Source organism: Eptatretus burgeri, chromosome 11 (genome assembly GCF_056783735.1).
Source record: "Eptatretus burgeri isolate ZD-2024b chromosome 11, Ebu_testis_v1, whole genome shotgun sequence".
In the NCBI taxonomy this organism is placed as follows: Eukaryota; Metazoa; Chordata; class Myxini; order Myxiniformes; family Myxinidae; genus Eptatretus; species Eptatretus burgeri.
The window spans coordinates 22,151,808-22,166,604 of NC_140971.1; the positions used below are offsets into that span (position 1 = coordinate 22,151,808).

General features: G+C 44.2%; 1 protein-coding gene across 6 annotated transcripts in view; it reads left to right on the plus strand.

Annotated features, from left to right (window-relative positions):
* The window catches only part of LOC147016650 (granulocyte colony-stimulating factor receptor-like), a 78,250-nt gene that overhangs the window by 8,365 nt on the left and 55,088 nt on the right, over positions 1-14,797 (plus strand). For 5 of the 6 annotated variants that reach the window (XM_085845522.1, XM_085845524.1, XM_085845525.1 and 2 more), the window contains exon 2: positions 13,418-13,505. In XM_085845522.1, the coding sequence (XP_085701648.1) occupies positions 13,418-13,505 (88 nt within the window). Of the gene's footprint in view, positions 1-1,180; positions 1,202-13,417; positions 13,506-14,797 lie in introns of those variants that run through there. The other variant, XM_085845523.1, reaches the window with a different exon arrangement.

The following is a 14,797-nucleotide window of genomic DNA, read 5'->3' on the forward strand; positions in this document are numbered from 1 at the left end:
TGTATGACTAGTATGTAATTATGTCCCGACCACCCATGTCGCCTTCCGGCTTGTTTTTATCCCCCGCCGCGTGGCGGAAGGGGGATATTGTTGTCACCCGGGTCGTCCGTCCGTCCGGCCGGCTGGCTGGGCGTCAACATTTATAGCTGTGAGTGTGATAACTCATAAACTGTTCGCCATATCGATTTGAAATTTGGGTCACACATGTACCACCTGAAAAGGAAGAACACTATTTATTTTGGGCGTGGCCGGCTCCAAGATGGCCTACTGGGGCGGCGCCAACATTTATAGCTGTGAGTGCGATAACTCATAAACTGTTCGCCATATCGATTTGAAATTTGGGTCATACATGTACCACCTGAAAAGGAAGAACCCTATTGATTTTGGGCATGGCTGGATCCAAGATGGCCTACTGGGGCGGCGTCAACATTTATAGCTGTGAGTGCGATAACTCATAAACTGTTCACCATATCGATTTGAAATTTGGGTCACACATGTACCACCTGAAAAGGAAGAACCCTATTGATTTTGGGCGTGGCTGGATCCAAGATGGCCGACTGGGGCAGCCATCTTGAAAAAAATGTTTTTTGTCATAAATGGAAAACTGCTTATCTGATTTCAATTATTTTTCACTGGCGGAGGATTCCCCATCTCTGATGGTATATTTTTCTATTTCTTTCCTCGTGGTTTATGTGACGTTCCCTCTCTTGTATTGTTGGCCTGCATCCTTTTATCTGCATATAAGAAAAGAGCTTGTGCTTTATGTTTCAATTGTCTGGTTTTGTTATGTTCAGCCCAAAGTGATTGTCTTCTGACAGTTGCAAATCCACGTGACCACTGCACTGTGCTTTTTTTGGGCCGACCTGTTGAGACCCCACACCTGCCATTATTCCGTTTTGTTTATTTTATTTTATTTTCTCGTACTTTGGGTTCTTTGCTGCTTTTGGTTCCCTTTTTATATGACCGCTTTAATTTGAGAGTGCTCTTTCAAGGAACTTCCAACGCAGGAAGAGGACATCAGGCCTCTCAACGCCTGTGGTGCTGTTGCCAACTTGTGGTTGATTGACCGTGCTCTATCCTTTTAAATGCTGAGCATCAAGCGAGGAAGAAGCACACACCATTTAACAGTCTTTGGTGTGACTCTTGCGGGTTTTGAACTGCCGACCTCCCAGACTCAGAGCGTACTCTAACCATTATGCCAGTGAGTCTGGTGCTAACTTCTTGACTTTCCATTTGTTCCTCATTTTCTCCCACAATTTTTTTTTCTATGCTCATGTAGTTCATGCACCAGTGTTACAAACATATTGCTTGCTTGGCATGGGGGGGGGCAGGGTTTGTCAATCGTTACTTTGACTTTCAAATTCTGTCGTTGAATTTGTGTAAGTATTCGTTGTTGATACTCTGATACCAAGCTCAGTTAAACAATGTTTTTTGACCTAGAGGTTAATGCTTGAAAGACTTCCTTATTTTTGCCACACAGGAGATTGCCATGAAGTGCAACGATGTGCATTTTTGAGGGTGGTGGCCAAAGCAAGCGGCAAGGGATAAGGGTAAATACCTTGGTACACTACCCCTTTTTCAGGCAGCTATTGTCACAATTGCATCTTTTTCTTTTTTTCGTATGCAGCACAAGGCTCCGGGGTAGCGTCATTGGCTGAGGGTGCGGCTGTGCCACTGATGCATTGCCCTCTGCTGGTTCGGGTAGGAATTTTGTAATTTGTTCATGATGCCAGCGATAGTTCACCGACTCTAAGCGAAGGACACCGTGGGATCTTTAGCGCCCACCAACAAAGGCCGGCAGATGCAATGCTCGTTTAATGTCCATACGAGAGACGGCACACACATTGATGACTCGCTCTGCCTGTGAAACACCAGGATGACAGTTTGTAGTTAGGTTGGGATTCAAACCCAGGTGAGACAGCTCAGAGGCGAGTGTGGCCACATTCACATGATCATTGTACCTTGTAGCTACATGATGCCCTATCTACCAGGGTACGAAATTTGGATAATTTCACTTGGAGGTGTTCTTGTGCTGAAAGACAGAGAGAGCGAGCACAGGCGAAACCTCCTGGTTGACCGATATAAATCAAGTTGTGTTGTTGAATGTGTGCCGATCACATACTGGGGGCGACAATTACATTTATTTCTAATCCTCCGGCTGAAAACCCACTTCTGACGTTTAATGTATTCCTTGGTATAAAACTAAAAAAATATACCCCGACGACTTCCATTCCTCACCACTGGCAGTTTGCTGCTGCTGCTGCTGCATTCCAAGGGAAAAATAATCTGTTTAAATCCTGTCAATGTGTATGATCCCATGTGTCTCGATCATGTATCCGCCTGCTCTGCCTGTAGTGTCGAGAATGCATAACAAACCTCCTCATTCTATCTCGGTAGGGTAGTTGTCTAACTGCAGATGTGAGTTTTGTTGTCCTCTGCACATTCTCAAATCCATGTCTGATACACATGTTGGATTGGATACCAAGCTGGGTTCTCATATTGAAGGAGTGGTCTGACTGGATTTGAACAGCGTCCTTGTCAGAAACGTTGAAGGTTCTCTTAATTAGACCCAAAATATGATTGGCTGTATTCACTGCTGTGGAAACATACTTGTGGAAATGAATTTTTTTTTTTGTGCATATTGACTCCAAATCTCAATTTCTTCTTCCACACATTGCAGTTCCTGTTCATGTAAGTTATAGTGTTGCGGTGCCGGGTATCGGTGGCGAGCACAACCGCAAGAGGGAGCAGTAGAGTCTGCTCCACCGGAATTGAGGTCGTGACTGTCTGATAAGTCCGAAAGGTACGGGTCCCTTACTGGACCATAAATCGCCAATAATTTGACTGTGTGGGGTAGGGTCAATTGCCAAACTTCAATATACCTAATTATCCACGCGGGCAAAGCTACCGGGGAATTCACACCCTCGAGCAGAACGAGCCGTTACCGAGCCCGAACCGTGTGTAACCCGAGCGGAGGTTACCAAGGCCCGTCGGACCAAATGAACAATTTACCCTCGCTATCTCTCAATACACACCGTGCCAAGCCAATGAAAGAAACACAGAAACGAGCTGGGATATTTATTTATAACGGGGCAGGGGAACGTGCAAGAAGGCAGAGTTAACTGAATAAAAGGCAGGCAATGTAGAATTAAAAGAAAACGCTTAAACAGCTGTACTTAACAGATGGGGCCCACGGACACACACACACACACACACACACACACACACACACACACACACACACACACACACACACACACACACACACACACACACACACACACACACACAGACACACACACACTGGACCCGTGGGTCTTTTCCTGGTAGAGCCGGGTACCTCCCCGCCTCGTGCGGTTTCACCAACTCGAACCAACGACCCGAAGTCCACGGCCCACGAACGGTACCAAGCCACACTCGCCACCAAGACTGCAGACCGCAATCGCCACGATCCTCTCTCCTCTCCTCCAGACCACCACTCCTCCAGACCCAACTCTCCTCCAGACCACCACTCTACTCTTCTTTTGGGGAGGGAGGGGCTTCTTCTCCCCACCACTCGCCTCCTGATTGGACGGTGGGTTGTCAGGCGACTCGTGGCGGCCTCCCGATTGGCTGGGGCGTGCGTGTGGTGCTCGCTCTCCGCTCATTGGCTGGGGTGTCATGGGGAAGTTGCCCTCTGTGCGTAATTGGACAAGGGGTGGATTATTGGATTATTGATGCCATTAATATCCCAACAACTAAGGTTCCCACACACTGGGCCGGAATTTCCATCACGTTTCTTGCTCCCTTTTTTTGTAGATTGGGTTAATGTGGCCTCCTCCAGTCTATGGGAAGATGCATACCCCTCTGCGATGGATTTCTCAAAGATCAGTATGAATGGGAAATTTAAGAACCCTACCGAATGCATGGAATTTGGCCAGGCAGACTTCCTGGCACGTCCCCTGGGCCACGGAAGACTAGGTTTTGCAATCGTCTGTCTGTCTGTCTGTCTGTTAGTCCAGGCCATAGGTTTGTTTGTTTTTTTTGTTTTTTTTTTTAAACCATTTGAGCTTTTGCCATCACATGTTCAACCAGTGTGTTCATAGAACATCTTACCCTGCCCACTCTGTCTTGAAACAAGGACATGGCGGAGCCTACGAGCTGCAGATTTGATTGGTCGAGATGATGTAAAATGCAGTAATATTTTGTCAAAGTACTGCTGAATGGAGCAGTTTTGAAAGTTCCAATCAGGCCATTTTTGTTCTCCAGTTTTCAAGTTTATGATTCAATTGAAATAAAATTGATTTTAAAGGTTGTAAATAATAATTTTTTTGCAAGTTTACCGTCATTGAAGCGGAATTTTTTACACCACCTTATTTAACATGCTACATTAGTTCTTTGTGCCTGTTGTTTGTGTCCTTTATGACATCCTTAAAAACAGTAAGTTTCCTGTTCGGAATGATTATTATCAATGTTGTTTGACTGCCAGACAGGCATAGTAAAACGATTAGCTAAATCCAGAGTAAAAGTACTGCTAAACTGCAGGGGATTACCCCTCCCCCGTTTGTGTTCAGAATATAACATTCAATTGAAAAGAAGTTGTTCCTCGATCATAAACTGACATTTTATAGACAGACATACGGACAGAAGTGAACCAATTGCTGAACCCCACGTTTTGCTTTGTGTGCGTGAGGTGACATACCTCTATTATGAGAGTATGGAAAAGACTAATAATTAATTGGTCAAACTGCCGAGTCACAGTGAGTACAAATATGCCTTATCAGCCCTTCTGCAGCAAGAGTCGGCCGCGTTTTGTTTTCGCTTCCGTGTTTGTTTATTTAGCAATCGTGCTCTTGTCATCAAATTTTCAAAAAATGAAGCCTTTATTATGAGAATATTGAGAAAATAATTGATAAAATTTGCGTTTTTCCCTTTGTTTTTTTTTTTCTTTTGTTTTTTTCTTAGCTGTTGTTTACATCATGATTGGTTTGAGTACAAAGTGGACATGGATGGGCTTTTCATTTTGAGATTCTTTCTAGTTGCTGTTTAGCTGGAGCAGCTTATTTCCAATGTCCTCTGATGCATTCGAACTTCATTAAGCTCCAGGCACCGTGCCTGCCACCCTGACATTGGAACATTTTACAGATCCTCCTTTGTGAAGACTTATTGAACTGCTAAGTTCAAAACATTCGTGTTGTCCTTCTCGGTTTCAGCTGTTGAGTCAGATATTTCAATGTTTCTTAGACCCTTCCTGCTTTTGAGTTTGCTGTTTACAAATCGCCAAAAATCCTGTGTTATTGTGGGACCTCAAAGACCCCATAGGTCCCATTACTCCCTTTTAAACTCTTAGACTCCTTTCTACCCTTTAGACTTTTAGACCTTCAGACCTGTTAATATCCTGCAGACTGCTTTGACCTTTAAAACCTTTTCTACGTTTTGGGACCCTTTTGATCCCTTCAGACGATTCCGACCCTTTAGACCTTAAATTACGCCCTTTGGACCCCTTCGACATTTTAAGACAATTTTGACAATTCAGACACTTTTTCAGATCTTTGACCCTCACACGTTTACAACTAAACCACTTAGACCTTTAGTTTGCAAATGACCTTTCATTTTGGTGAATCCTACTTATTTGCCACATAAAACAAGTCCTGGCAAGGGTCTGCAATCTCTGATTGCTCTTTCTTATTTCATACTGTAATAGATTATGTGCAAGTCCAGAACCTGAGGAGTTTGTCCATCTCTGCCTGTAAGACTCCATTATATGTTGGTTGAAAAATACATCTTGTAGTGGACATAGGTAGTTGGTACCTCGTTGGAAAGGTCTCGGATAAGGCAGTGACTTGTTCATATATGTATTTTTTTTCCATCGGTGGGGAGGCGGCAGCAAGGTGGGGTGGTTAAACACACTCGGTTCCTTGAACCATATTATGCAGAAGATGCGGCCTCGAGTCTTCGAACGCTGTCATTATTCAAACGCTATCTTATTCTTCAAACAATTGGACTCTCCAAACAAAACATTACAGCCGAAAATATCGAACACAGGACACACCCAGACTTCTCGTACGCTTTCTTCCAAAGACATAAATTTTACTGCAACCTGCTTATCATCCACACACGATAATTTATCAGTTTACTTTTTCACTGTAAACATGCTTCATGACCAGCGTGACCACTCCTTGGCTTTTTTCACAAGATCTTAGCTATTTGTTGTTCACCTTGGCGTCTTGGTTTTCTATAGGTTTTCTATTATCATCGCTTTTCCAAAACCTTGTGAATTCTTGGCTTTTTTCATTGGCTCACCTTGGCATTTATGAAAATGAGGAGTTGTCACACTGTTCATTACTTGAACCATATGAAGAAGAAGCACTCGTACTCCGATGACATTCTTTTTTCTGGATAAGACTATTGTAACGTGCATCTCACGAGGTTTGCCATGAATGTGTCCTGTGTTGCAACGGGCAATCTGCTGATAAATAATACAATGAAACATACCACCAGACTGTTTTCAATCAAATCGAAAGTTGCAGGACCGATGTGAAATGTACTCGACTCGGGCCACCGGACAAACCTTCCCTCCTGCGATGGCATGCAATGTTGTTGTTGCAAAGTTTATCCAGCATGGTATCCTCAGCCAAGGAAATGCAGACCCTCGCATGTCATGCATTCGTCACTGCAATGCTTCAAATTCAATTTTCTTCTTGAGGAACGGAACAAGGATATTGGTAATCTCGTCGGAGCACTTGCTTAGTTGGTTTGCAAAGGACGCAAGAACATAATTTAATTATTTCAACAGTTCTTCAGTTTTTCTGGATGATGTGATTATTTTATTATCCTCACACTTTTTATTGTCCGTCACACTATTTTCTGCTCTGTCTGTCTCTATGTGCATCCATCCATCACACTATCTCCTAAACGGTTGGGCAAAAATTCACCAAACTTAGTAGTTGTGTGCAAGAGCAGTGTCGTTTTTGGACTTGCCCCCTGGGGCGATGTCAAGTCAAGTGCAGCAAGTCGTCGCTTGATATCATCACGATTAACATTGTTCCATTATTAAGTCACTGATCTGTTAGAGAACACTAATTTACTACCTAACTAATGGTTTTCCTCATTTTAATAAAGCTACAGTATAAACCATACCCTAAATATCAGTGTATAAGCAGTACCTTAAACACTGGTTTATAAGCCCACCCAGATTACGTGCAGTATAGGCCATGTATACACTGAGCTGTGCATCGATAACATCGGTGGGTTCTGGGCTGAAGTTACTCAGGTGTGCATGAATGGTGTGTGGAGGAGGAAGTTGTGGCCTGAATGTGTCAATGACTCGGAAGGATTTAAAGATCTTGTCCCCACGATGAAGAAAGATATCCTCAGCTTCGCCAACAAAGCGGGTTTTGATGAGGTGGAAGTTGCGCACGTTAAACAACAGCTGCAATCACACGGAGAAGAGCTAACCGATGAAGACCTGAAGCAACGAGAGATGATGATATTCAATTGTTTATTTAAAATTATTTAAAACTTGTACTCGATCTGTAAATAATGTATTTTGTCAGATGATAAAATTTTACCCTGGAACCTAACCCTACCCCCATCCTATTTGCATAAATTCTTATGGGGAAATTTGATTGGGTTAAAGTCGTTTCAGTTCGTCACACTTTTCAAGAACCAAACTACAACATTAAGTGAAGACTGACTGTACTAAAAAAACAATGCAATTACAGGAACATTTTCAAACATTTTATGAAGAAATTTTGTAGATGACATCAACATTGGGGAATGCATGAAATGTGTCACGGATTTGACCCCACATTCGTGCCCTAGGGGCAGGGCCGGATTTACTATGTGGGGGGCCGTGGGCACAATGATTGTGGGGGGCCCCCCAAATTTGTAGATTAATCAACAACTTAAATAATAACTGCTTTTTCATCAACAACTGAACTTAAAACTATAGATTTGGCAGATCCTGATCAGGAATGATTTGGCATATATGTTCATAAATTACAATTAAATATGACAAGATGGATGGATTGTTATTGATATGGCTGGTGACTTATCTATGAGCTGATGACTTATCTCTGAGCTCATTCTAAAATCGAATCACAAAAATGCTGTTGCTGCAAGAGTAAGAGATAGAGATGGACTAATATAAGAAAATAACAAACGACGCACTGTCATTAATCATACTACGAACTTCGACTAAAAATCTTCTAACTTCTAAAAACCCTCTGGGCAAGAGAAATCCGAAATGGTGATTAATAGCCAACTTCCAGTGACCGCAAATATACGGCAGTGTCATCCACATTAATGAACATACACACGGTGCCTTAATCAATGGACAAACTTCCTGCGCGACTTCGCGGCTGCGAACTCGGATATGATACTGTCAACCTGCATGGAATGGAGCACGTCGGATTCAGTTGAAATGATGGTCAGATTGACCAGTCTCTGCTGCCCCATCGTGGAGCGAAGATGGTTCTTGATAAGCTTGAGTTTCAAAAACGAGCGCTCCCCAGAGTAGTTCGACACCATCAGCGAGAGGTAAATCCGAAGCAGCACTTCCACGTTTGGGAAAGTATCGGTGACTTTTCGCTCGATGAGAAAACTGTACATCTCGAGTTCAGTACGGCCCGAGTCTGGCTCTGACTCCTTCATCATGGCTTGGAACTGAATCATTTCTTCTGTGAGGTCAGGTGATAGATCTTCCCGAGACAGCTCGACGAGCTTCGAGCATGACTCTCGAATCTGCTCCACTTCGAGTTGAACAAGAACACGCAGGAATTCAAATCTGTCGCTCATCTCGCTGTAAGCGTTTGTACGCTTTTCCAACTGCGACAGCAGTACGTCGATCACTGCAACGTATCCACTGATGCGAAAGGACTCCTTGGGGTCTAGTTCTACTTCTAGAGTGTGTCCGTAGTCCAAAGGAGTGAGGCGGACATTGCGCTTTCGTCTACGCGATCCGCGAGTGAATTCCTCCGTACCTGAGCGCTCCACTCCGTCAACAACGAATGTATCAAACTGATCGCGTAATGACTGCACGAAGCTCGCGACTGAAGGGTTTTACTCGTACGATCAAATCTACCAAGGACAGTAGACCAGAAACCAGCATAGAACCCTATCTCGAGCATGCACATCGTTTGGTGAAGTGTCTCGGCGGTGTTTCTTGTTTCACTATTCAGTTGTTCATTGTTTGCGATTTCTTCGAGGACATCCATGATTTCGCTGTAACCGTTTACAAGAGCTCGGGTTGCATCAGAATGAGCCAACCAGCGAGTATCGCTGAGGCGCTTTGGTACTTGCAGACCTTTGGCTTTCAGGGCGTCAAATAATCTGGCATAGCGCGACGTGGAAGCTGTATAAAATACAGACTTGTTCCACGAATTCAAAGAATGCTGCTGCAGGTCTACAGCATCCCACGGCCGACTGACCGACTAAGTTCAGTGAGTGCGTCACGCATGGCATAAATATTGCGAGAGGGTTCTCCTGTTTGATCATTTGCTGCATCCCATTGTTTCGGCCACTCATATTAGATGCGTTATCATAAGATTGTCCTTGGCAGTTAGCGATGTCCAATCCAGTAATGCCGTCGCTTGCTGGAGTCCAGTGTGTCCTGTGTTGCTCAGAAAGTTCATGAAACTCTCCACTGGAGCCTCGTTCTCGATGTATCGTAGAATAACTGTGAGCTGGTCGATGTGGCTTATGTCAGGAGTAGAATCGACTGATACAGAGAAGTATTTTGCCTCTTTCACACGAGCGACGATGTTATCCAGAACAGATTTTCCGATGATGGAGACTAACTCTTCACATGTCGTAGATGATAAGTAGTTGGTGTGGCCACTACCTTGGTTGGCATATTTCTGAAGGTGCTGCGCCAAAAATGGATCATATCCCGCAAGTAATTCCATTAAACCAAGGTAGTTACCATTCGTCCGTGACCCAACAATTTAATCCGATCCACGGAACGCTAGACCACGCTCAGCGAGAAACGATATCATGCTCACACTTCGTTTCAGCACCTCCCTTCAATAGTACGCAATCTCAATCACCTATTTGACGAGTTCAGTGTCCACATGACTTGCGGATGTTGCTCTGTCTGACAAGCGGATGATAGTCGCACAATGTACATGCGAACGCTCATGCACCTCGATAGAACGACTGGCATGCTTCCAGTCATTGAATCCTTCCCTGCCCAGGTCAGTAGCGCCTCCAAAGAGCTTGTAAGCGATGCAGTACAGTTTTCCAGTTGCTGTGGAGAAGCAAAGCCAGGACCTTTTCACGGACTCTCCGTTTTGTAGTCTACAGTAAAAAAGATTCTTGGAGCAGTAGCGTTTCCTACCTTCAACGAACTGTATGGATGAATCAAAGGGACCAGTCGAATTCTGCAGGGGCTCCAAATCTCGTGATGCCCAGTAGTCGATAATCTCTGACGGTTGCTCAGGAGGCCAACATCCAATGTCATTGGCAAAGCCAGGTCCACGATCAGTCAGTATATCTCGCGCTTCTTCATCTGATGCATGTTCTTCATCGGTGGAACCTTCCGCGATGTTGGGCGAATCTTGACGCAGGGGTTGCGTTGCCAAATCCGCTTGTTCTGTCTTGTTCCAGCCTCTGTAATGGACGAATCGCCTGTTTGTGCAGGAGTGAAAAACTCTGAGATGTTCTGGGTCTTGTCGACGACGACCTTGTGTCTTTCATCTTTTTCCTTGGAACGTTTCTGCTTTTGAGCACCACTGTCATATTTCCGTAGAGCCCTGGATTTGTGCCTGTCGTCACCAAAGCCACTCATTGTGGTTTCTGCAGCTGGTAGGTACCGATTAACCGAGATATTGTCAGAGTGCACGTGGGACGTACCAGAATCACGAACAACAAGTATTTTTGACACACCTGGAACATAGAAAGTCACATCGTGTTACTGTTTTGTTCGCGCCAGTAAGTAGGGTACTGACAGCGTTCCCTGCCAGCCGCAGTTTCAGTGTGTGCAATACTACCCCTGCCGGCCATGTGCTGTGCTGGCCTGGCCTAGTTTTACCGCATTGACTTTCACCTTTTCACCTCTCCTCTGGCTGGACCTCTGTATTCCGTCTGTGCTTGCTGGGCTCTGGTGGGCAGTGCCTTAGTTAGTTGGTCACGCTCAACCATCCGAAGCATTGATGATCGATCCAAAAAAAGATCCGAATGCGGGCCCCCAATGCCTGAGGCTTGCCCCGGGAATTTTTGACCACGTTGGATCCGTTGTGTGGACCGTGGGAGAAACGACTTGAAAAGGACCCTCACAATGACGGACAATTTTGAAAAGATATCCTTACAAAGAGTTTGCAATTTTCATTCACCGACAACAAAACTTTAGAAGCACATTTTCAAGGGATTTTCAAAATGTCATCGAAATTGTGGGGGGCCCCGGGGCCATGGCCCCACCTGGCCACCCCTAAATCCGGTAGTGCCTAGGGGGTTGGGGACCTCGGGTCACAGAGAGGATGCTGTGAGGAAATGAGAGATGAGAATGAGAGGAAAAAAAAACTTGAAATCAAACTTTGATATTGGGTTATTATTGGTGGTACTTCTTTCCATTTTTATTCCTCCACACCAAGGGTGCAGGAGGCATTATGTTTCCAGGTTGTCCGCCCGTCCAGATTTTCGTTTACGCGATAACTCAAGAAGCAAATTGTAGAATTTCATCAAACTTGGTAAAAAGATTAAGTAAGACAGGGCAATTAAGTGATTATATTTTGGGCCAGATGTGATAAAGGTCAAAGGTCAAGGTCAAACTGAAATTTTACTGTTTATGCCCTAACTCAAATATTGGACAGAATTTTATCAAACTTGGTACAAAGGTAAAGTTAGACAGGGCAATTAACTGATTAGATTTTGGGACAGATATGATAAACGTCAAGGGTCAAATATGTCAATACTCAAGTGTTTGTGCGGGAGAGCAGAGGCATACCCGTCGACTGCGCGCAGTCGAATTACTCTAGTTACCTTCGCAAACTTTGTTGCGAAGGTTATGTTTTGATCGCTGTGTATTTATTTATTTATTTGTGAATATGTGTGTTTGTTTGTTTGTTATTCGCATAACTCCAAGAGTATTGAACTGAATCGCAGCAAATTTGGTGGGATGATTGGTTATTATCCGAGGGCCATTTGATTAGATTTTGGGAGCGACCTGGTCAAAGGTCAAGGTCAAAATCGTCTTTTTACCATAGGGCAGTCAATTTGTATCCAATTTGCATGCAACTAATGCCAAAATGTTCAGAATTCAATGCCCCATCTTGTGATATGTGACATGACACAATGACGTAATAACCCTTATTAGCGGTTGGGAGTCAAAGGTCAGGGGGGTCACGACATTGCAAAATGTGCGGTTTTTGTCATAACACGGTCAATTCTTATCCGATTTGCATGAAACCAACACCAAAATGTTGACTGTTCTGTTCCCCACACTAATACCAATTACAAAATTAAGAGTACAAAGGTCAAGGTCGAGGTCATGAAAAGCTCAAAAATCGTCATTTTGCCAGAGTGCGGTGGTTTATTTTTATTTTATTTTATTTTTTTTAATCCAATTTGCATGCAACCAATGCCAAAATATTGTGAATTCAATGCCCAATCTTGTGATATACGATATGATACAGGAAATTTAATGTTTTTAAGCCATCATAACACATGAGATGGCAGATGTGGTATGGGATTAAATACCCTCACAATCAACGGTTTCTGGGGGGGGGGGGGCAAAATGTAGCGTTGGCGAAGGTATGCGCTCTACTGAGTGCCCGTTCTAGTTCATCTTTGCTTTAGTTGGGAAGCTTGGGGATTTGCGATGGCGTGCCATCGACTTCGCTCAAGTTTTCTTTCTTTTTTCCCCCTTTTTTAAAATTTCTCTCTCAAGCAGGTATATGACTTTGTATGTGTATTTGATTGGTAGTTCTGTCGTATGGTGGATCCATGCCTGTTTGTGTCGAGCAATTTTTTTTTTATTAGTATTATTTTTTTTTGTAACCCATCAAGGCATGGTCTACATTTGGAGTACTCCAATTGATAAAATAACCCAAAGCAGGGTTTTTGAGGGGTTTTTTTAATTATTACTTTTTAAGCTTTAAAATTGCCTTTTCTTTGATGAACAACCACCATTCACTCTTCACTTGTCATTTTGTACTTTGAAAAGTTCATGCACTTTCTCCCCTTTGTTACACATGCAGGTACAATATGCAAGTTCTGTGAATGTTTGTGTGACCATGCACACTATTCAAAAACATTTATACGTTGTAGTCGTTTTGTTATTTTACAAACTTGATTCTCACGCACTGCATCTTCCTCATGATTGTCATCCGTGTAATTATGGAACTGACTGGTGGTGTGAACTTTTCAAGAGTTCACCTTTCCAATGAATACACCAACACTAACATACGCATTCCCCATGCATGTTGCTGTGTTTTGACAGATTATAATGGTGAAACAACTGGGGTTTATGTCGACGGAGATTCTATGTCTTTTCAGTTTTCTCATTCCAAATGGATGTGCAACAGCTGGTATGTACTACTTGTTTGAAATTGCCTACCTTTGCATTTGCCATTGCAAGGATTGTTTTGTCAGTGTCCTTTTGTTTACAAGATTCAAAATGATTTGTTCATTATTTATTTATTTTTAACAGTGAATCTCAATGATTTTGACAATCAACCCTTGACCTTGGCTTTCATTTATTTCGAAAATCATTAAACTGCATTATTGGATGTGGGCTTTTTAATTGTAATTATTAATCTGTAGTTTTCCCCCCCCCCTCCCCCTTTTCTAATGGCTTGAAAGTTGTTTTATGCCTTTTGGCGTAAGGGGTGAAACATATTGTGACGTCCACGGGACTTGAACAGTCCCTCCAACGTAGAATGAGCCGAAACGATGGAGGCGGTTTATTTATTTATAACCCAAACATGGCGGTTCTAATCGCTCTACCGCAAACGGGAAGAGGAAGGTGGCACGAGTCACTTTTCACTGAGTTGATGATGTTTATTTGTTTTTACTATTAACCAGAAATAACAAGACTCGGCAAGAAAAGGGATCCGGGGGCGATTCGACGGGATGGTGTGGGATCGGGCGTGGGGAAAAACACAGACAATTCCAATGAATATACAGATCTCAAACCCTCTAAGGCGCCAAGCACACGCACACACACACACGCACGCACGCACACACACACACACACACACACACACACACACACACACACACACACACACACACACACACACACACACACACACACACACACACACACACACAACGTAGCTATTTCTGGTGGTCAGGCTGGACCGTGGTGTGGACGCAACTGTCCCTGGATCGGCGTCGGACGAGCTGGCCTTGCTCTCGTCAGGGGGGCAGGAGAAACCGTGGTGCTGTCGACCTCCTGATCTTGGCCCAAGTCCGCTCACAGCCGCCAGGGAACCAGTTCTGGCGCCAAGTTGCGAGCAGGAGAGGGAGGCAGGTCCGCCCGCCGTTCGACCCCGTACTCCGAGTCAGCAGAACCCCAGAGCCAACCAAGGTGAGGCACGAGGCTCAGCAAGGCTCCAAGACACGATGAAGAACACTATCGAATCAGCACAACAACAAGGACGCTCTCCGCGCAACAGCCTCCACACCAAAAAAAACACGATCTTTTTGTCCCGATCTTCTTCCTCTTCTTTTTCGACCCCGAACAGAACCTTTTTATCCTCCTGTCCTCGTCACTTCCAATCGAGCCGTTTATTGGCCCACCGCCGTCGCCTTCCGCCAATCGTGATCACGGGGCGGAGCCATCCGCTGCACTGTCCTGTGACGTCACGGCCAGTCT